This window comes from Suncus etruscus, chromosome 2, assembly GCF_024139225.1.
Source record: "Suncus etruscus isolate mSunEtr1 chromosome 2, mSunEtr1.pri.cur, whole genome shotgun sequence".
Lineage (NCBI taxonomy): Eukaryota > Metazoa > Chordata > Mammalia > Eulipotyphla > Soricidae > Suncus > Suncus etruscus.
This window is the reverse complement of record NC_064849.1, coordinates 114,327,689-114,349,308: the sequence shown is the minus strand read 5'-3', so window position 1 is coordinate 114,349,308 and position 21,620 is coordinate 114,327,689. Positions and strand designations below refer to the sequence as shown.

The following is a 21,620-nucleotide window of genomic DNA, read 5'->3' as shown; positions in this document are numbered from 1 at the left end:
TTGGTTCCTTTGTTAATCCCTTGTCCTTATATAGTTTTATTTATGAGCTCTATTTTGTTCCATTGATCTGTAAGTCTTGTTTGTTTTGGTGCCACACCCAGCTGTGCTCAAGGCTATACACTTAGGAATCACTGCTCCCTTAGCGATGCTAAGGAAGAAACCCAGGTCAGCTGCATGCAAGGAAGGGCCCCACTGTCTATAATATCTCTCTGACCTTTGTCTATCTTTTTGAGAACTCCATTACCATGCTACTTTAATTACTGTTATTGTACATTATAGTTTGAAATAAGAGCACACTACCTCTTTATTTGTATTGTTTTGGGTCCATATTGACCTCAGGGCTTAGTACTGGCTCTGTGCATAAGGGTCACTCCTATCAGTGTTTGGGGACCACATACAGTGTAGGATTCAAGCCAGGGTTGACCATGTGCAAAGTAAGTACCTTAACCCCCTGTACTGTCTATCTGGCCTTGATACCTCCATTTTTATGACTTTGGAGGCTTCTGTGCCTGTGGCATTGTTCAGCTGGATGTCTTAAAAGGCTGTGAGTGTATTTGCAGTCCACAGATTCACTGTGTTTTATCACCTCTATCAGCCTTTGCAGCCCTTCTGACTTGGCACACTTCCTTTTTGGCTTTTCTGCCTCGCCCCCAGCTCTGCAGCCCTGTTGAAGGCTTAATTGAACTAAAATTGGTTTACATGAACTAACTCTAAAGTGGAAACTCCCTCAGGGATTTTAGCTGTATTCCTCAGGTTACTACAGATTCTTTTCAGTTGGAACTTCAAGAGTCCTTTGATCCTTTCTATTTGGTTGCATTTTTGACCTGGTGTGATTCATAGTGCACCCTTCTCTGCCATTTTGGCCAAAATCCCAAGATAATTTTAGTTGTGCTGTGAATCACGAAGATTCCTCTCCTCCCACCACCATTTTATCAAATATTTTTTGATATATTTGATAAAATGGTGGTTTTGCCTCTGAAATTTGTTTAAGTTCATAATCTCATATGTTATTTATTAGTAGTGTAAGACTTTACATAATCAATAGGATTGCTTTCTTACTATATTAGGTTTCCAGCAAAGTTTTAGGTAACAATAACTTCATGGGAAATAAAGAAGGCTATTTTGAAGACATAAATTTGTTTTCTACAACTATGCAATGGGGGAAATAAACCCTTTTTTTTGGCTTTTGGTTTTTGGGTCACACCCGGCAGCGCTCAAGGGTTACTCCTGGTTCTTCTCTCAGAAATCACTCCTGGCAGGCTCGTGGGACCTATGGGATGCCGGGATTCGAACCACCTTTCTTCTGCATGCAAGGCAAACGCCCTCCCTCCATGCTATCTCTCTGGCCCTGGGAAAAAAATCTTTAGGCTTTACATCATAACTTATATGTAATAAGAGAAGGATTATTAAAAATATATTCATGTCTTTTGCAGAATATTTTTTCAAGATGTTGGCATTGCAGATTTGGATAGTGCCATTCTTGGCTATTTTCTTCACCTCTGAAACTCTAGGTAAGACTCATAAAATCCCATAAATACCTTTATTTGGGAAACATGAGAAGAGAACTCTGTAAAGGCTCTTTACTTTTACTGTTTCTGTAAAGTAGATTAGTCAACTCAAGTTGATGTAAGAAACCCCAGAAATGGAGTGTTCCTGGGGTAGGCATGAGATGAGAGATAAGAGAGAGGAAAAAGGAGAAAACAAAGAGAGAAGAGGGTATGTGTGTGTGTGTGTTTGCAAGGCAAGTGCCTTACCTGCCATGCTACTGCTCCAGCCCCTCTTTGTTTTCTTTTCTTTTTTTTTCTTTTTCTTTTCTTTTTTTCTTTGTGGTTTTTGGGTCACACCCAGCAGTGCTCGGGGGTTATTCCTGGCTCCAGGCTCAGAAATTGCTCCTGGCAGGCACGGGGGACCATTTGGGGCACTGGGATTCGAACCGATAACCTCCTGCATGAAAGGCAAACACCTTACCTCCATGCTCTCTCCGCCCCCCCCCTCTTTGTTTTCTAATATGGAAGTGTATGTTATAAACTTTTTAAAAATTACATATGTTGCATTTTTGTTTCATTTTCTGCTATTTCTTTTATTGCTTGATCTTGTTTTTAAAAAAAAACTTTTTGGATTTTTTTCGGCCATACCTCATAGTGTTCAGGGGTTACTTCTGGCAAAGTACTCAAAAGAGCAGTGCTTGGGAATGAAAATTAAAATTGCAGCACATGGTGCCAGGGAATCAAACTTGGACTTCTCAGATGCCAAGAATGTGCTGTCCAGTTCTTTAAGCTGTCTCCCTGATTCCGCTACTTGAATTTTGATATGTGAACAATGAATATCCCCCCCCCCCCCTTCTACAACCCAACAAAGTCAGAACTGGAGAGGAAAAAAGACAACCACTAAAGGTTTAATTTATTCTCTGTAGTCAGAATCGTGGAATAGAATTGGTGATAGGGCAAATAGGAATCATGCTGCGGGTCATCTGTGGTTCTTAAAACAAAATTAGACTATTATAAAGTTTAGACCATTATATAAAGAGCTAAATCTTTCACTGGTTTTGTTTTTATAGATGTAATTCTAGATCTTAGATTAGATAACTTTCATAAATGAAGGTATTCAATTCTGACTTAATTTTTTTAGTTCTTAGTGTCTGTAGAGATATTTTAGGAAGATTAAATGGATGTAATGATGAAGACTGTCATTTTGTGTCAGGAAATTTCAATTGCTTTTACATGTATTATTACTTTTTAGGTCAATCTATAGAACTTTGTGGTTATATCACTCCCGAATCTCCAACAGTACGAAGTGGTTCTAATTTCACTGCAATTTGTGTCCTAAAGGAAAAATGTATGAAAAAGTACGGTGTGAGCGTTAATGATATTTTCTGGAAGCAAAAACATAATGTTGTTCCTAGTGAACAATGCACTGTCATAAACAGAACAGCATCTAGTGCCACATTTATAAATGTGTCATCAAGCTTCCCACTTACCTGCAACATTCGAATATTTGGACAGATTAATCAGACCGTTTATGGAATCCAAGTAACTACAGGATGTAAGTTTTCTGATTGTTTTATTTCAGATTTTGCCATGCCTCCTGAAATATATTTTTATGAAATGCAATAACCTGTCAGTTCTTATTTTTAAATTTTTTATTCTTTTTGATTTGTTTGGGGCCCATATCTGACTGTATTCAGGCCTTACAGTATTTTCTGGCATATAAGATGACTTTTTAACCCATGAAAAACTTCTTAAAAGTTGGGGTTGTTTTATACACCGGTATAGGGCAATCTGAAACTTACTCCAGCTTCAGGGACGAGTGATCCGCTTCCCTCTTACCTCCTCATTACATCCAGCTGCCAGGCATCATCACTCAGTCCTCTGCTTGTCCTGATTAATCTTTCGGGGCACACAGAGGAATTGAGTTACTGAGCACTCCATCTCATCCAGCCGCCAGGTATGCAGCTTTGGGTATGCAGCTTCCCCGTGCTCAGTCCTCTGTTCAGCTTTATGGAACACTGAGGAGGTGCTTTGTCTCCCTCTAGCTGTCCTATTAATCACTGCACCCCTGCCAGCTGCTCTTGGGAGCCCTGTCTCCCTGCTCTCAATGTAGATAGATCACAATTAAAAAAATCTCAGTCACTCATTACAAATGACAAATGTAAAATGATTGTTGGCACTCCAGAGTCTAGCTTTATTAAACATATACTGTTAATCTTTGAGGGTTCTACTGTTTTTCTCTTACTTTTTTTAATTTCCATTTGTTGTGCATTAAAAGAGAGGTAATCTTATGACAAATATAGCCCAAACCCTATTTTTGTTTTTTTGGTATTTGGGCCACATCTGGTGGCGCTCAGGGGTTACTCCTGGCTCTGTGCTCAGAAATTGCTCCTGGCAGGCATGGGGGACCAGATGGGATGTCGGGATTCGAACCACCGTTGGTACTGGTTCAGCTGCTTGCAATGCAAATGCCCTACTGCTGTGCTATCTCTCCGGCTCCACAAACCCAATGTATTATAACAGGAAAAGTAGGGGGTTGTTTTATATGCCCAGTCGTCTTATACACTGGAAAATACAGTGCTCTGTGCTCAGGCATCTCTCCTGAGAGATCTGTGGGGGAACATGTGATATGGTGATTAAAACTAAGTGTGTGCAAAGCAAGTACCTTACCCATTGTACTGTCTCTCTGGGTCTCAGCTCTTACATTATGGGGGAATATTTATTTTTAAAATTGTATTATGATGGTATACTAAGCCTAAAGGGTAATACATATTTTATATCCTTTTGAAAATCAGTTTTCTTGATAAATATTTTACATAAGATCCTCTCTAAAGTATTGTTTAAAATATGACTATGTTACTATAATTCTAGTATCTAATTGCTGAGAAAATCCTGCAGAGAAAATAAAGTTGGCCTGAAAGGCAAATACTGGAGAAATAAATATACTGATATAAATAAGTGCTGGATTCTTTATATAGTAATTTAATATTAGTAACCTTTTCAAATTTGTGGGTTGCTAGATTATGATTTGAACATCTGCTTTTTCTTTACTGGAAAATTATTACAAAGAAAACTGTGAATCACCTTGCTTTTATTTAATTGCTTTTACATAGAAATATTTAAAATGTTTAATAGTGAAATCAGTTGATATTTTGAATCAGTTATTAATGAGTTTATAAATGTATACATACTCCTTAATGACTTTTGGATAGGAATATACACCTACCTCCCTGTACTTTTTTAGGTAGTAAAATACCTAAACTTTCAAGTAGTTATGATTATAGGAATTTGTTTATAGGGATTGAATGTTAAGTCAACAGTTTTTTTTTTTTTGGTTTTTGGTTTTTGGGCCACACTCGGCAGCCCTCAGGGGTTACTCCTGGCTATCTGCTCAGAAATAGCTCCTGGCAGGCACGGGGGACCATATGGGACACCGGGATTCGAACCAACCACCTTAGGTCCTGGATCGGCTGCTTGCAAGGCAAACACTGCTGTGCTATCTCTCCGGCCCCAAGTCAACACTCTTTTTATGCTTTTTATAAATTTTATTTTATTGAATCCATTGTGATCCACAACGTCCTTCATAGTTTAATTTCAGATATATTCTTTTTATTTTTTATTGTCATGAAGGCACACCTGGTGGTGTTCAGAACTGTATAAATTTGAAAGACCATGTGCATTTGTTTGTACCTGTGCCACATTCCTGGCCCTGTCCATAGATTTTTCCTTTTTTTTTTTTTTTTTTTTTTTTTTGGATTTTAAGTATCTTATGCATATATTTTGCATGTTATTTGTGAAAATAGAGTTTTGAACTACTGATCTTTTCCTTTTAGTGCCTCCTGAAAAACCTACAAATTTGAGTTGCATTGTGAAAGAAAAGAAGAAAATGAAGAACATGATGTGTCAATGGGATCCTGGAAGAACAACAATGCTAGATACAAACTTCACTTTAAAATCTGAATGGTAAGTTATACACTGAACATATTGTTAGTCAGTTATATAGATATTTTTATTTGCTAAGTAGTAATAGTAAAGGTAAGTTCTTAGCCTTTTAATCATTCCTGTTAATGATCAGGGTACCACAAGATGTAGGACCAGTGGGTTTGCCACATGCAAGGCAAGTGACTCCTTTTTATCTCAACAGTCCCAGTTATACTATCTTTTTGTTTGTTTGTTTGTTTGTTTTTGGTTTTTGGGCCACACCCGGTGTTGCTTAGGGGTTACTCCTGGCTGTCTGCTCAGAAATAGTTCCTGGCAGGCACATGGGACCATAAGGGACACCGGGATTCGAACCAACCACCTTTGGTCCTGGATCGGCTTCTTGCAAGGCAAACGCCGCTGTGCTATCTCTCCGGGCCCCCAGTTATACTATCTTGAATAAAATCTCAGATGATCTATATCATCCTTAAGTATTATAGTACATTTTTTTACTCATTTGTCTTTTTATTTAACGCTAGTTATAGAATGGTTCCCGATTTTCAGTATTACCATGTACACCATCCTTCACAAGTGCACATTTTCTACCACCAGTGTTTCCCAGTTTTCCTCCCTCCCTCCCCACTGCTTCTGTAGAAAACATTGCTGCCTCCAAATAAAATTGAAATTGCTTATTGAATTTTTTAGTATTACATTTTTAGTTGGTATTCAAATTTTCTCAGTTCAAATCAAGATCTAGACATACTCCCTGTGTTGCAAATCAGTATGTCTTTAAGCATAACGTCAGTAAACTTAAGTTCTGCCATCTTTTTTTTTCTTATAAGTTGTTAAAGTAAATGTTATATGTTGTTAAACATATTACTCTCTTCCTTTATTTTCTAAACACTGCTATTGGATACAGAGATTTGGTCAGGTTGAGTTTGATCCCCTGCCCTCCAGTTTCCAAAATTATCCAAAGCTTGTTTAATTTATTATGAAATTTAATCACATAACATTTTAAATAATTTTATAGTCAATGAATTTTTATTGGGATGAAATGGGGAACAAGATCTGTAAGTGTTCAGGGATCACTCTTGGTGGTAGTTAGGGAACCATGCAGTGCCAGGGATAAAGTCTGGACTTCCTGCACACAAAGCATGTGCTATACCTCTTTAAGCCATCTTTCTGGACCTACAAAAAACACTTATACATTCTTATTGCCTCAGTTGTACAGTAAACATTTTACTATTATTTGTTCCTTTTTTTCTTTTTTTAAATTTAATTAAAGAAAATGCATTACATAGTTGCCATAACTGATAATAATACATTTCTAGGAAGACCAAAAGTAACATTTTTTTTTAAAAATAAAATAGAAAATTGAAAGGAAAACTAGAGATGGAAGAGAAAGGAAAGAATATTTTTGAAAACTGTTGACTCACAATGAATTCATTGAAGCACCAGCAGAAACTTTAGTAAGCTCTTCTTTTTTTAAAAAAAGGATAAGAATTTAAAAAAAATACAGCACTAACGGTGTGAGAGTGGCAAGTGTTGTTGTTTGCATAGGCCAAGAAAATATGGGTAAAATGGAAGAAAAAAATAACCTGTCCTAAATACAAAAAGACATTCCTGAAATTCTCTGGCATAAGACCGACTCTGAGCTCCAGGCCTCCTAGGTTGTCCAAACGCTGATTCATTTTCTGTGGCCATGGTGAAATTTTTTCACACATTAGCTATTGTTATTGTCAGATTTATATAGTTTAAGATTCTGGTTTCTGTGTGAGAAGGATTCTGGTTTCTGTGTTTCATTGAAGTCAGGATGTGTAGCATCCTCCAGTTTCACCTCATCATCAGATGCAAAGCGTCCTGCTCTGTAAGCAAGTTGCTGCTGTCGCTGAGTCATCTGGGTGTCAAGGGAATACTCCTTGGAGTAAAGCCAATGCCAGGGTAGTGGCAGGGTCTCCCCTGGTAGAGGTTTGCCTCCTGGTGACATTGATAGACAATTGTGTTTTTTTCCATAGATGGTCAATGGTTCAGGGGTGTATGGGCAATGCCCATTCTTTGGAGGCCTGAGCTAAGTCATTATGCCAGTGTTCAGGATATAAGGCCTAACTGCATTACAAAATTTGTGTTCCTATCTCTGTTAGATAATAACTTGTTTGCATATGTAGTATTTTCCCATTTTAATAAGCCTATGCAAAAGAGGAACAATGTATTATTGGTGACTTTGGGGAGCCAAGGGAACAAGTCCAACAATCCCCTTAACTTGGTTCTAACATGAATTCTAAAGCAAAAGACTCTTCTACCATAATTCCTTGTTAAAGAAGGAAGGAAGGGAGGGAGGGAGGGAGGGAGGAAGGGAGGGCACAATTTTACTGTATAAGGGGATACTCAGTAAGCGTTATAGTGGTTAAGGGAATGCATTTAGGATATTCATAAATGCATGTCCCTTTTGTCATTAAAAATAGTAGTCAGGAGGAGAGTGCTGAATCCTGGACGCCACTTTGGTCTGTGATTTGGCCTTCTGGAGTCTGCAAAATGACTCCTAGCATTTTCATATCAGAAAATGCCTTTGAGTGGGAACTAATCAGAAACCTAGTTATGGTAGCAACCACAGTTACACAGTGAAGGAAGGTGAAGGACAGGCGGCTGCTGAGAATAGATAAGTAGGAACAGAGTACTGGTTTCCTTTCAGCCTGAGAGTCTATTTTTCCACTTTGGTAACTGGTTGGCAGCTAGCATGGGTGGGGATAATACTGTGCTTCATGGGGAACCAAGAACTGGGGGTAAAAACAGTTAAATGTGGGGTAATAGGCATTGGTAGTGAGGTAGTAAAGGACTAAAAATGAGTTTTTTGGGTGGTGAGCCAAGGAGGGAAGGAAAGTATACAACATAGACATTCTGTATATGACAAATGCACTAATATCCAAATAATTGTCTGTATTTTTCACGCGGGGGCTAGCGTGTGGCCCAGGGGTAGCCCTGGAGTTCTGGAGGGAGGAGGTGGAAGGGTGCTGGGATGACCCAAGCCCCGCACCCCTCCTAGGCCTGGTTAAAAAGGCCTTTGGCATGGAGGAGGCCCGCCATCCCCCATGCTGGCAAGCACTCCCGGCTCTCAGGAAGAAGAAAGATTCTTCAAGGGCTGGAAGCCTGGAAGTTCACCACCTCCACCCAAACCCTCCCTCCAGAGCCGGGCGGGAAATGGTACAATATTTGTTCTTAATGTGTCTGTTAATGCTGTTTTTTATCCATTTATCATCCCTTTTTTTTTTCCACTTTCAAAGTGAGTTGCAGACATTAGTTGACCCTTGCATACTTCCTTATTTACAGTGTTGTATATCATTTATATTAAATTTATATTTATATTAATATTTATATTAAATGTGTTGTTTGTAAGTAAAATATGTTTACATACTAACTATCATTAGATATCTTAAGGGAATTATTCAGAGAGTTTTCTTTTTCTGGGAGGGGTGCAAAGGTGGAGAGTGGTCACATCCATGGTGGTCAGGGATTGTTCCTGGAAGTGTTCAGGGTACAATATATGATGTTGAAAATCGAACCAGGGTCAGTTACATGCAAGTCAGGTGCTTTAATCCTGTATCTTCAGTCCCATTTGAAGAATTTTAGTTAGTTCTTACACCTTTGTAAATCACATCCAGATGTAAAACTTTACCAGTCCCCTTCACATTCTTTTATAACACCAGTCAAGATCCCATCCCATCTTTCTTTACTATGACAAGCACCTTACCCATATACTATTTTTTTCAGTCCAGTTTTTCTTTTGCCAAATTACTCAGGATGGTACAAGTGAAAGAATATATGGAAATGTTTTGGCAGAAGTAATACTAGCGTTTATGTACTGTGTTACTGACCAGGAAGTCACTCCTGTGGCCATGGAAAGCAGCTGAGCTCTCATTGTCATTGTCTCCTAAGATATTTTACTAAAAATATTCACCATTGCCATATTCATAACTTATTTTGTGTAAGTTGATTACAGTTACCCAGTTCTTTGATAGAATCCACTTTCCTAATTCAAGTCTTAAGGAACCCCCACAAATAGAGATCATTTTTGACAGTGTCTAGTTTGTGTAGCTCTGGTAGTGACTAATACATGATACTTCATTTTAGTTCCCCCTGTCAGGCAAGGGCTGGTTTCTTGATAATCTGAAGAAAATTCTACTACCACTTTCATTCTACATCATCAATTTCACAGCAGTTCTCTTTCTACATGAGATTATGAAGAAATATTGGCAGTAGTTCTTCAGAGCTGTATGGTTTTGATCAAAGCAGTGATAAATAGACAAGTAGAGAGGGATAGAGTTCCAAATTGGTTTAGAATTAGATGGCAACCCTGAGTTTTGGTGATAGATCTGATATGCCAGCTGGAGATCTTCCTTGCAGGCAGCAGAGAGGTGTCCGCAGCAACTGTGCCATATAAAAAAATTAAAGTTCCGAGGCCAGAGAGATAGCATGGAGGTAGAGCATTCGCCTTGCATGTAGAAGGACTGTGGTTTGAATCCCAGCATCCCATGTGGTCCCCCGAGCCTGCCAGGAGCGATTTCTGAGCTTAGAACCAGGAGTAACCCCTGAGCGCTGCCAGGTGTGATCCAAAAACCAAAAATAATAAAATAAAAAAGGAAAAGCAATTGAAGTTCCTTTTGTCCTGTACCATTTCCTCTATTCCCCTAGATTTGATTTATTTTATTTTGCATTTATTCATTTTATAAAATAGTGTGCTATATTTAAAAGATCAATACATAATTTCAACTTACGAATAAGTAAAGTAATACCACTTGAAACTTTCCCATATAATGCCAAATATCAGTGCTTAGTTTTGAGTAGAAAGAAGCTGATAGAATGGGGAAGGAGGGTTGATAAAAAATTCATATGTATTTTAACATTTTCTAGCATTCCATTGTTAGTAACAGCATAATGAACTTTAAGAAAACTGTTACTAGTATAGCAAGAATTCCTTTTTGGGAAAGAAAATAAACTGTATTATGGTCATAGGAAATAGATCATTTTTGGTGAAGAGAGAACATAAAACTGTCAGTATTGGATCAGAAAGATAGCTCAATGGTAAGAAGTGTATGCTTTGAATGCCAGAGGCCTCATTCTGTCCTTGGTACCACCACATGGTACCCTGAGTACTGCCAAGGGTGACTTCTAAACATTTGAGAGTAAGCCTCTGAGCACTATAGGAGTGACTCCAAAAACAAACTCTCCTTGATAACCACCCTAAAAGCCCTTAACTATTAATGAAATCATTTTTCTTGTTTTTTGGGGCCATACCTGTTGACGCTCAGGGGTTACTCCTGGCTATTCGCTCAGAAATCACTCCTGGGGGCCCGGAGAGATAGCACAGTGGCGTTTGCCTTGCAAGCAGCCGATCCAGGACCAAAGGTGGTTGGTTCGAATCCCGGTGTCCCATATGGTCCCCCGTGCCTGCCAGGAGCTACTCCTGAGCAGACAGCCAGGAGTAACCCCTGAGCATCGCTGGGTGTGGCCCAAAAACCAAAAAAAAAAAAAAAAAAAAAAGAAATCACTCCTGGCTTGGGGGACCATATTGGATACCGGGGGATCAAACCATGGTTCATTCTAGGCTAGCGCCAGCAAGGCAGACACCTTAACTGCTCTGCACCACTGCTCCGGCCCCTGAAATAATTTTTTTAAAAGAATTAAGTGGGGGTCAGTGAGATACCATAATGGTGGGGCATTTGCTTTGCATGCGGCCGACCTGGGAGGGTCCTGGTTCGATTCCCAGCAACTCATACGGTCCTCCAGCCTCCAGGGGCAATTTCTGAGTGCAGAGCCTAGAGTAGCCCCTGAGTACCACTGGGTGTGGCTCAAAAACCAATCAATAAATAAAGTTTAAAAAAAAATAAAAAGAGGGGCCGGGCGGTGGCGCTGGAGGTAAGGTGCCTGCCTTGCCTGCGCTAGCCTAGGACGGACCGTGGTTCGATCCCCCGGCGTCCCATATGGTCCCCCAAGCCAGGAGCGACTTCTGAGCGCATAGCCAGGAGTAACCCTTGAGCGTCACCGGGTGTGGCCCAAAAACCAAAAAAAAAAAAATAAAAAGAGAGGCCAGAGTGGTGGCATGAGCCGTAAGGTTTCTGCTTTGTGTGCACCAGCCTAGGATGATGGATCCTGGTTCGATCCCTCGGCATCCCATAAGCCAGGAAGGTGCCTGCCTTGCCTGCGCTAGCCTAGGACGGACCGTGGTTCGATCCCCCGGCGTCCCATATGGTCCCCCAAGCCAGGAGCGACTTCTGAGCGCATAGCCAGGAGTAACCTTTGAGCATCACTGGGTGTGGCTGAAAAACAAAACAAAAGAAAACAAAGAATTAAGTGCTTTAAAATATAGATCAATCCCGGAGAGATAGCACAGCAGTGTTTGCCTTGCAAGTAGCCGATCCAGGACCAAAAGGTGGTTGGTTCGAATCCCGATGTCCCACATGGGCCCCCGTGCCTGCCAGGAGCTATTTCTGAGCAGACAGCCAGGAGTAACCCCTGAGCATCGCCGGATGTGGCCCAAAAACCAAAAAAAAACAATATATATATCATTACTAGGTTTTTTTACCTGAGCAGAAAAAAATCATACCATCATTAAACAAAAGAGGTAATGCTAAGTATTAAGTTTGGATTATTAAGTCACTGAGTTGAAGCACCCACAAACAGCTCACTAGTCACTGTAGGGGTTTAAGAAAATGATCTGGGTCTGGGATATAGTTTGATTCATCAACACAAAAGTTGTCTTCAACTTAGATGGGAATTACTGAAGGAAAATGTAAATACTGGAAAAAGAGAAAGCTACCATGGTAGAAAAGGGGCCTATAGATTGCACAAGGCAATAAGATCTAGAAGGAAATACAGAAAGATGGTTTCCATTAAGTCCCAAGAATAAAGACCCATGATGGAATTTCAAATTTCAATTGTACCAACATTAAATAAGTTTCTTACTCAGTATCCTTGTGTTTTATATAAATTATTTATTTATTCATTTGTTTGCTTGGCGCCATACCTGTTGATGCTTATTCCTTACTCCTGCTTCTGCAGTCAGTGATCATTTCTCTTGAGGTTTAGGTGACCATATGGGGTACTGGAAATTGAGCCCAGGTAGGTCACTTGCATGGTAAACCCTTTATCTGCTGTACTATCTCTCAGGACCCTCCCTCTTGTGTTTTTTTTATCCTTATCTTTAAATCTTGTTGCAAGATTTCATTGTAACTTACTAAAGAGAAAATATGACTGGAAAATATGGTGTCACTTTAATATTTTTGTTTCATATTTTGTATAGTCCTCTGTGCCTTATTTTAAAAGGCTTTGAACACTAAAAACTGTCAAGGCTTTTATATATATAAATAATTTGTTCTTTAAAAATGGGCATTTAGGGGGCCGGGCGGTGGCGCTGGAGGTAAGGTGCCTGCCTTACCTGCGCTAGCCTAGGAGACGGACCATGGTTCGATCCCCCGGCGTCCCATATGGTCCCCCAAGCCAGGAGCGACTTCTGAGCGCATAGCCAGGAGTAACCCCTGAGCGTTACCGGGTGTGGCCCAAAAACCAAAAAAAAAAAAAAAAAAAAGTGGGCATTTAGTTCTTTTTTCAAGAAATTTTGTTTTTAAAAGAAAAAAGAAATTTTGTTTTCAGGGTTCGGAGTGGTGGCACAAGTGGTAAGGTGTCTGCCTTGCACACGCTAGCCTAGGACAGACCACAGTTCGATCCTTCAGCATCCCATATGGTCCCCCAAGCCAGGGGCAATTTCTGAGTGCATAGCCAGGAGTAACCCCTGAGAGTCACTGGATGTGCCCTCCCCCCAAAAAGAAACAACAATAACAAAGAAATTCTGTTTTCAGCAACCAGTTTATTTTAGACTTACTGGAATTAACTTAATTATTTTGAGCTAGGTCTCATCAAACTCTTGTTCGGTAACCTTTTTCATTCTAACCTTTTCAGATTTGTTTTTAACAAACAATTCTCCCAATTTTGTATTTAGGGCAACAGAAAAATTTGAAGATTGTATAACAAAACGTGGCGATCCTATCACCTCATGCACTGTTAATTTTGAGCCTGTGTTTTTTGTCAACCTTCAAGTTTGGGTAGAAGCAGAAAATGAACTTGGGAAGGTTATTTCAGATCCAATTGACTTTGATCCTGTGGACCGATGTAAGTTTTAACCTGAAACTGAGTATATATTAGAAAAACATAGTACAATTTATTAGAACTATAGTGGTTGTACTAATATATTAGAACCATGTTAATAATAATTACATTAATTATACTGATATATATTTATTAGTATGATTTATATTGCACTTTGTTTTTATAAGGTTTTTGTTTGGAAGTTACACTCAGCAGTACATAGAGGTTACTTCTGGCTAAGAAATTACTCCAGGTGGACTGGGAGGACCATATGGGCTACCAGGGATCAAGTTCAGTCAACTGTGAACAAGGCAAATGCCTTATCCACTATCATTCCAACCCCAGTTTTTTAAGTTTTAGTATGCAAACTGACATATTAACAACAACAACTCAGAGGAGCTTTCTACTATTTTAAAATTGACATGGATCAACTCAAATATTCAGGATTATTTAAATCTGAAATGTAACATTCAATGCAGGACCAAACATGCTTCATCTTGTTTTATTAAGTGACCTTTGGAAAGTTAAAAGTTATAGCTCAGTTATACTGTTAGAACTATTTTTAATTTTAATATTAAAAACTGGTATTTAAAGGGGCTGGAGAGATAGCACAGCGGTAGGGCATTTGTCTTGCACGCAGCTGATCCAAGACAGATGGTGGTTTGAATCCCCGCATCCCATATGTCCCCCGTGCCTGCCAGGAGCGATTTCTGAGCGCAGAACTAAGAGTATCCCCTGAGCGCCACCAGGTGTGACCCAAAAACAAAACAAAAAAACAAACCTGGTATTTAAAATAAATATAAAATGTTTTACAGCATAATAGCCATAGTACTTTATGTTTAAAATTGTTCATACTTGTCTTCTTCGAGAGGCAATCCTGGCTGGCCAGTTTTGCGACTGCTGGCAGACTGATTAAAGTATTCAGCTTTAAAAATAATTAAAATTAAATAAAATTGTTCATACTTAATTTTGTTCATAAAATTGGCAATTTTCTTTTGATATCTGAACCTGAAAGATTAGTAAGTGTAATAAGCTGACAAGGAAAACTAGCTCCTTAAACTTTCTTAATTATAAAAACTGTGGTATTGTATCATTGTAAGGGAAATTAGTTCATATGAAAATGACTGAGATAAATTATAAAAAATGTATTTGAGTTTGTATAAGAAATCATAAGCGTAAATAACAAACTTTTTTCTTTAGTTATGCCCGATCCACCATATGATTTATTAGTCACCAACTCAAAGATGATTCCTACTATCTTAAGATTGTCATGGATCAACACAGATCAGTTACCTAGTCTGAAATACATTATTCAATACAAGACCAAAGATGCTTCAACTTGGAATCAGGTAAACCGAAAGTTAATCTTGATTCAAATAGTCTTTCTTGTAACCCTGTAATACAGAATTGTTTCCAAACTTAATTGTCTTCCTTTAAATAAAAATAAGTAACTCAGCACCCCCAGGAAATCTAACTTAAGGGAACAAGCAGAAAGCATCACCAAAATGTAGTTGAGACTTTAGATATCTCCATATCTCTAGGGGCACATTACTATCCACTTTGAAAAATTGCTATAAAGTTTTCATAATGTACCCCACCCTACAGTTTTTGGTCACACCTGGCTATTCTCAGGACTTACTCTGCCACTGATCTTAGGGATTATTGCTGGCAGGGCTCAGGAATCATATGTAGTGCCAAAGATCAAACCCAGTATGGCCACATGCAGGGCAAGCATCTCATCCATTGCAGTATCTCCAGACCTCAATCACATCTTAGAACATCTTAGTTTTCAAAACTTGTGTGACACCTCTTTTATTATGTATTTTAAACAAGACTAAATATAAAGACTTCCAAAAATAAAGAAGACTTTACTGTATGCAGTTGACTCTAAGTGAAATATAAAAGTGATGCAAGCTGGTAGGACTAATGTATTTGTTGGAAGTGAAAGGAACAGAAATAAGTAAGAAAGTAGAGTAGAAGAACTAATGAGATTGCATGGGTAAGATAGAAAAGAGCTTACAAATGTACCTGCATGTCAAATTCTACCTTGACACCTCGTTTTTTGTAATTTAAAGAAAATGTATCACATAGTTGATTATAATACATTTGTTGCTAGAATTGTGAATGAAAACAAAGCTATTTAAAAAATAGAAAAATTTTAAAGGAAAGAAAAGGTATAGTAGCAAACACATTTGTGAAAATTACTGTATCTCCAATGAAGTCATCAATAAAATGACAGATTTAGTAAGCTCTTGTTAGCTGTCCATTCTATTAAATTGGGGTGTTCTTATAGGGATGACAGCATCAAACAAAGTTGCCCGAAGTACAAACTACTATTACCGATACTGAAACTTTTAGGGGCATGTACTCAGCTTCAAGGTCCCCTAGAAGAACGAAGATTAGGGGGTTGGAGTGCCTGCTACTTGCTCCAAAAAGCCTTGATGATATCAGGCCCGAAAACTGCAATTTGAAATTTGTTCAGATTGGTGTTCACATAGGAAATTATAGAGGGATAATGAGACAAGAATATCAAGAAGGGCCAGGAGTGATGGTGTAAGTGGTAGGGCCTTAGTTTGCCTTGCACCACTAACCTAGGATGGACCACGGTTTGATCTCCCAGCATCCCATATGGCCCCTCAAGCCAGGAGCGATTTATGAGTGCATAGCCAGGAGTAACCCCTGAGCGTCACTGGGTGTGGCCCCCCCAAAAAAAAAATATCAGGGAAATGATGATTCTCGTTTTTGGAAGCATCAGGTGTGGCCACAACATGGCAGGGGCTTGGCCAGTTTTCTTTTCTTCTTTTTTAATAATTATTTAAGCACCATGGTTACAGAAATGTTCATAGTTGGATTTCAGTCATAGAATGTACACCACTTCACCGTGAAACTCTCCCACCACCACTGTCCCCTATGTTCTTCCCATCCCCCACACTTGGCTGTCACTGGGACAGGCAGTCTCCTCTCATTTCTGACACTGTGGTTTGCACTATTGTCAATGAGGGGGTACCATGCATATAATTTTATCTACTTTGAGCACCCAGTTCTTGCCCAGAGTGATAAATTTCAACTATTATTGTCATGGTAGTTATTATTGTGGTTGGTGCTCTAACTGCACTCACCACTCTTTGTGACAAGCTTCATATCATGGGCTGGCCCTCATCTCTATTGTCTCTGGATATTATAGCTTTCTGCTGTGTACCCAAGAGATTTCATGGCTTGGTTTACATCTTGTTCGAGAAGAGTTACCGTATTTTCCGGCGTGTAAGACGACTTTTGAAACAAAAAAAGTCAACCGAAAATCGGGGGTCGTCTTATACGCAGAGTATATCCCGAAAAATGTTTCAATATGCCGCTAAACGAAAATTGAATATTGCCACAAAACGAATTTTCCAACTCGATCCTGCACCAATCACTGCCAGGCTGCTAAGACCACCTCTCTAACTCAGCCAATCCAAGCAGGCTTTTTGTGCATGCAAATTATACAGTGTTCTGTACCCGAATCTACACTGTTAAAAGCATGCTCAGATTGGCCAGAGTCAGAGAGGATGACTATTACAATATAACCTTTGAACCTTTGCTTGTTGTGATTGGCTCACTGTGGTACAGGAGCACAGGAGCACATGCAACACATGCAGCACAGGAACATTCTGTCTGATACAGCGAATATAGGCCTAAACCTATGTTTTAACTGCAAAATTAGGGGGTCGTCTTATACACCCAGTTGTCTTATACGCCGGCAAATACAATAGTCTATGGAGCTGATCTGGTTCGAACATTGCCATCTCTTATTTTAAATAAAGTTTCATTGGAACCTATCCACACTGATTTGTCTACACATGTCCCTGGCTATTTTTGTGCTTCAGTTAAAAAGTTCAGTAGTTAACGGAGGACCCATCTTGCCCACAGCGTAAAATATTTAAAATCTAACCCTCTAGAAAATTTGCCAACCTTTTAGATTAAGGAAGTGATTGGTGTGATTCGTGTAAGGTTGAAAAAGAAGATGACTGTGTACCCAAAGACGTTGCTCTCATCCATTTGAAACTTTTTTAGTTGAATTTGGATTGTGTTTGTGGGACACACCTAGCAGTGCTAAAGCACTAAAGCATGTTTACAAATCATAAAGGTCTGTAGGAGAGCACTTCTGTTGGTGAACATCTCATTTCTTTTACCTGGTTTGTAATTGGTAATGGGAAGTTGATTAAATTAGTTTGATCCTTGTATTTGGAAGGAGAAGAAGCCTATCAATATGGGAGTAAATGGTTCAGAACTCATCGTTTTCTCTGACTTCATGGGAGTGGGGATGGGATTATCTGAGCAAAGTACATGTTTGTAATAAGAGAACTTGTCAAATGTTCCTGAATTTGGACCACATCGTGTGAAACTGTCTCTCTTAGTCTTTTTCTCCTAATCCCTGTGGGTTCACCTGAAGAACTTTCTGTACTTGACAGTTTCAACGTAATATAATATGATAGGATATAATAATATAATATAATCCTAGTTAGTTACTGTTTTTGACTTTTTGACTTGCAGTTATTTCTCTATAGAGTTGGAGTTTAGTCTTGAACTATAAAAATATATTAATGCCTTTTTATATTGCTCAATTGGCTTTGTTTTTAGGTTCCTCCTGAAGATACACCATCTACCCGAACTTCATTTACTGTTCAGGACCTGAAACCTTTTACAGAATATGTGTTTAGGATTCGTTGTATGAAATCTGATGGTTTAGGATTCTGGAGTAACTGGAGTGAAGAAGCAAGTGGGGTCACTTCTCAAGATAGTAAGTAAATAAGTACATGAAGAAATACAGTTGGGGTCAGAGAGATAACTCAGCAGGCTTAGAACATGTTTTTTCCTACAGGAGGCCAGTTTTGACTAACTGCACTGCGTGTTTCCCCAGCACTGCCAGAAGTGAATCCCCAAGCACATATCTGGCAGTACCCCTGAGCACTGCTGAGTGTGGCCCCAAACAAAACAAATAAATAAACCTGTTGAAATTAAATAAATTAAATTAATTTAAATTAATTAAATAAAGCTTTTGGAATTCTGACTGAGAATTATGTTGAGTTTTAATAATACAGACATTGTTGCTTCTTGTTTGTGATCATTTTATTCAAATTGCATTTTGCCCTTTCTAGGACATCAAGGTATAAATTTAAATATGCATTGTTGCTAATGCAGATATATTACCTATGAAAAAATTATCATGGGGCTAGAGTGAAAGAGCACAGATTGTAGGGCATTTGCCTTGCATGCTGCCGGCTTGGGACCAACCCGGGTTCAATCCCTAGTACCCAATATGGTCCCCCGGCATACTAAGAGTGATTTCTGAGCGCAGAATCAGGAGTAACCCCTGAGTGCTGCCAGGTGGGGCCCAGAAAAAAGAAATAAAAAATTATCATGAAATGGTATCTGACAAGCCATAAGAGAACCATTTCTTAAAAGGTCTAGAACATTTTATTAAACAACAGTGGTCCAGAGAAGTAGAGGAGAATCGTATCCTGAATCAATAAAATCATGCTATCATAAAGATATTTGTATGTTCTTTTATCCTTTTTTTCTGTCAGCACATAATCTCTGAATCGAGTTTATGGCTGTTATTTCATCTTCTCTGTTATATAGAGAGCATAGAATCCAATAGTAATAAAAAGATATGGTCTGGGCTGGTCCAAGTGCAGTGGTGTTTACAATTAACTGATCACAGCCAGTTACAGATTTCTTTGTTCCTTCTCCACTCCCACTGCTTCACTTGACTAGCCTCAAAACAAAACAAAAAAAAGATATATGGTCTGAAGTAAGATTCCCCCCAAAGGGCCCGGAGAGATAGCACAGGGCGTTTGCCTTGCAGGCAGCCGATCCAGGACCAAAGGTGGTTGGTTCGAATCCCGGTGTCCCATGTGGTCCCCCGTGCCTGCTAGGAGCTATTTCTGAGCAGACAGCCAGGAGTGATCCCTGAGCGCTGTCGGGTGTGGCCCAAAAAAAAAAAAAAATTCCCCCCAAAGCAGCTAACATTACTAATTTCTTGTGCTTTCATCAAATAACTTCCATATAGGTTTTCCTTTCTGAACATTTCTGATTGCAATCTTTTAGATCTCTGTGACTTTAACACTCTCTACCCAACTCCTGAGTAACACTAACTATATCATTTTACTTATAGTTTTTCTAGAAAGTTATAGGGAGTTAGATGATATGAGAATGTTGAAGGCAGGAAATCTTTATTTTCTCTTGGACTAGTGAGGTGGGGAGATAGTGCAAAGGGCTATGGTCTAAGTTTGCATTTAGGGAACCCAAATTCAATTCCTGTCACTACACAGTTCCCTCATCACTACCAGGAGCAGCTCTAAAAAAGGGGGAAAATTTTTTTCTTCTCCAAATGCTAGAAAGAAGGATCCTGTCACAAATTTGAAGGTCCTCAAACAGATTCCTTGTCTTGGTCAGGAATTCCAAAGATGGGATTCTTGGACTTTTAGAGACAACTTGAGTCAGTTTGACCAAGTACCTGAGATACCTTGTTTTGATTTGATTTTTGGTGTATACCCTGTGATGTTCAGGGCTTCTCCAGCTATGTTCTCGGTCATTCTTGGTGCATACTCAGGGAGCCGAGCCATATGATATTGGGGATCAAACCCAGGCCTCCTAGAGTCAAAGCATATGCTGCAATCCATTGATCTCTCAAGTCCCTTTAGATACTTTACAATACAGTCAAAATTTGTGTTAGTACTTGTGCATTTTGTTAGGAAATGGTACATAATATCAAATCTCTGACACCTAAAATTTAGAAAATAGCGTATTGATCTTCTGCTTAGAGAATAAAACCTCTATGTTTCTGTATGTTATGAAATAGTATGGGGTTGCGGCTGAAGAGAGAATTGCAGGCTGGGAGCTAGCTTCCCAAGCAAACTGGGTTTGATTGGTTACCCCAAATATTCCCCTGATACTGCTTAGTGTCTGAGCATCTCTTGATAGTAAAAAAAAAAAAAATAGTATAGGCCATTAATTTGTTTCTAACACATTTAATTTGGCATGGCGGGGGGGGGGGGGGGGGGGTTTACTGCAGAAGACTCATCTATTTGAACCCCTTGTGTGAGTAGCCATTTCCCAGGCTTTCTTGATCTTTGTTTTACCATATATAATCATCTCTATGATCTACACAACACTGCTTTTATTTTATTCAGATCCTTTTTAATTTTATGAATACCATGTTACAAATTATTTTTTAAAAATCAGTTAACTAGATGCCAGAGCAGTTGGGCATTTGCCTTGTACGCGGCTGACCCAGGTCAGACCTGGTTCGATCCCCGGTGTCCCATATGGTCCCCCTAGTCAGGAGCAATTTCTAAGCACACAGCCAGGAGTAATCCCTGAGCGTCACCAGGTGTGGCCCAAAAGCAAACAAAAAATCAGTTAACTATAATAGGAATTTTCAAAACCTAATTATTTTATAAAGTGTAGTTGAACAACTTCGGTGATTATCACGTTAGTCCTATATGTTTTTCTCTTTTATTACTCTGAATCATAGAATAAAGTAGTATACTACATTTATTTCATTTTCTTAATATTTTTTATACATGTACATTTAGGTGTGTTAAACATTAAAATTTGCGGGGGACTCACCTGGAAGTGTTTTGAGATTACTCCCAGCTCTGCACTTAGGAATTACTCCCGAGAGTAATGCAAGGGGGACCATATTGGGATGGTGAGGACCCATCTAAAGTCTGCCACTTACAAAGCAAACACCCTACCCACTCTATATCACTCTGGCCCATTAAAATATGATTTATAATATTTAAGAAGCAGTGTCCATTTTTTGTTATGCTTATTTTTTATTTGTTATTTGTAATTTTACCATTTTTGCTCTTATTTAAGACTGATTACAAAGTTGTTCATGATTGAGTTTCAGTCTTACTATGTATACACCACCCTTTATAATTTTATAATTTTAAGATTGAAAAGAATGTGTGTTATAAAGTTCTAGGTATATATCATCCTGGTATGAGAAAAATTCTGGTGTAAAGAATAAAATACTATGTAATTGAAATGAATATTAAGGAAAAAATAAAATAATTTTAGAATTTAGCTTAC

General features: G+C 38.9%; 1 protein-coding gene across 1 annotated transcript in view; it reads left to right on the top strand.

The window, feature by feature from the left end:
- Positions 1-1,438: 1,438 nt before the first annotated feature.
- The window catches only part of IL6ST (interleukin 6 cytokine family signal transducer), a 33,461-nt gene continuing 13,279 nt past the window's right edge, over positions 1,439-21,620 (top strand). The window contains exons 1-6 of the mRNA XM_049768110.1: positions 1,439-1,511; positions 2,740-3,042; positions 5,321-5,450; positions 13,396-13,565; positions 14,742-14,890; positions 18,159-18,318. Coding sequence (XP_049624067.1) covers positions 1,448-1,511; positions 2,740-3,042; positions 5,321-5,450; positions 13,396-13,565; positions 14,742-14,890; positions 18,159-18,318 — 976 coding nt within the window. The 5' untranslated portion in view covers positions 1,439-1,447. The remainder of the gene's footprint in view (positions 1,512-2,739; positions 3,043-5,320; positions 5,451-13,395; positions 13,566-14,741; positions 14,891-18,158; positions 18,319-21,620) is intronic.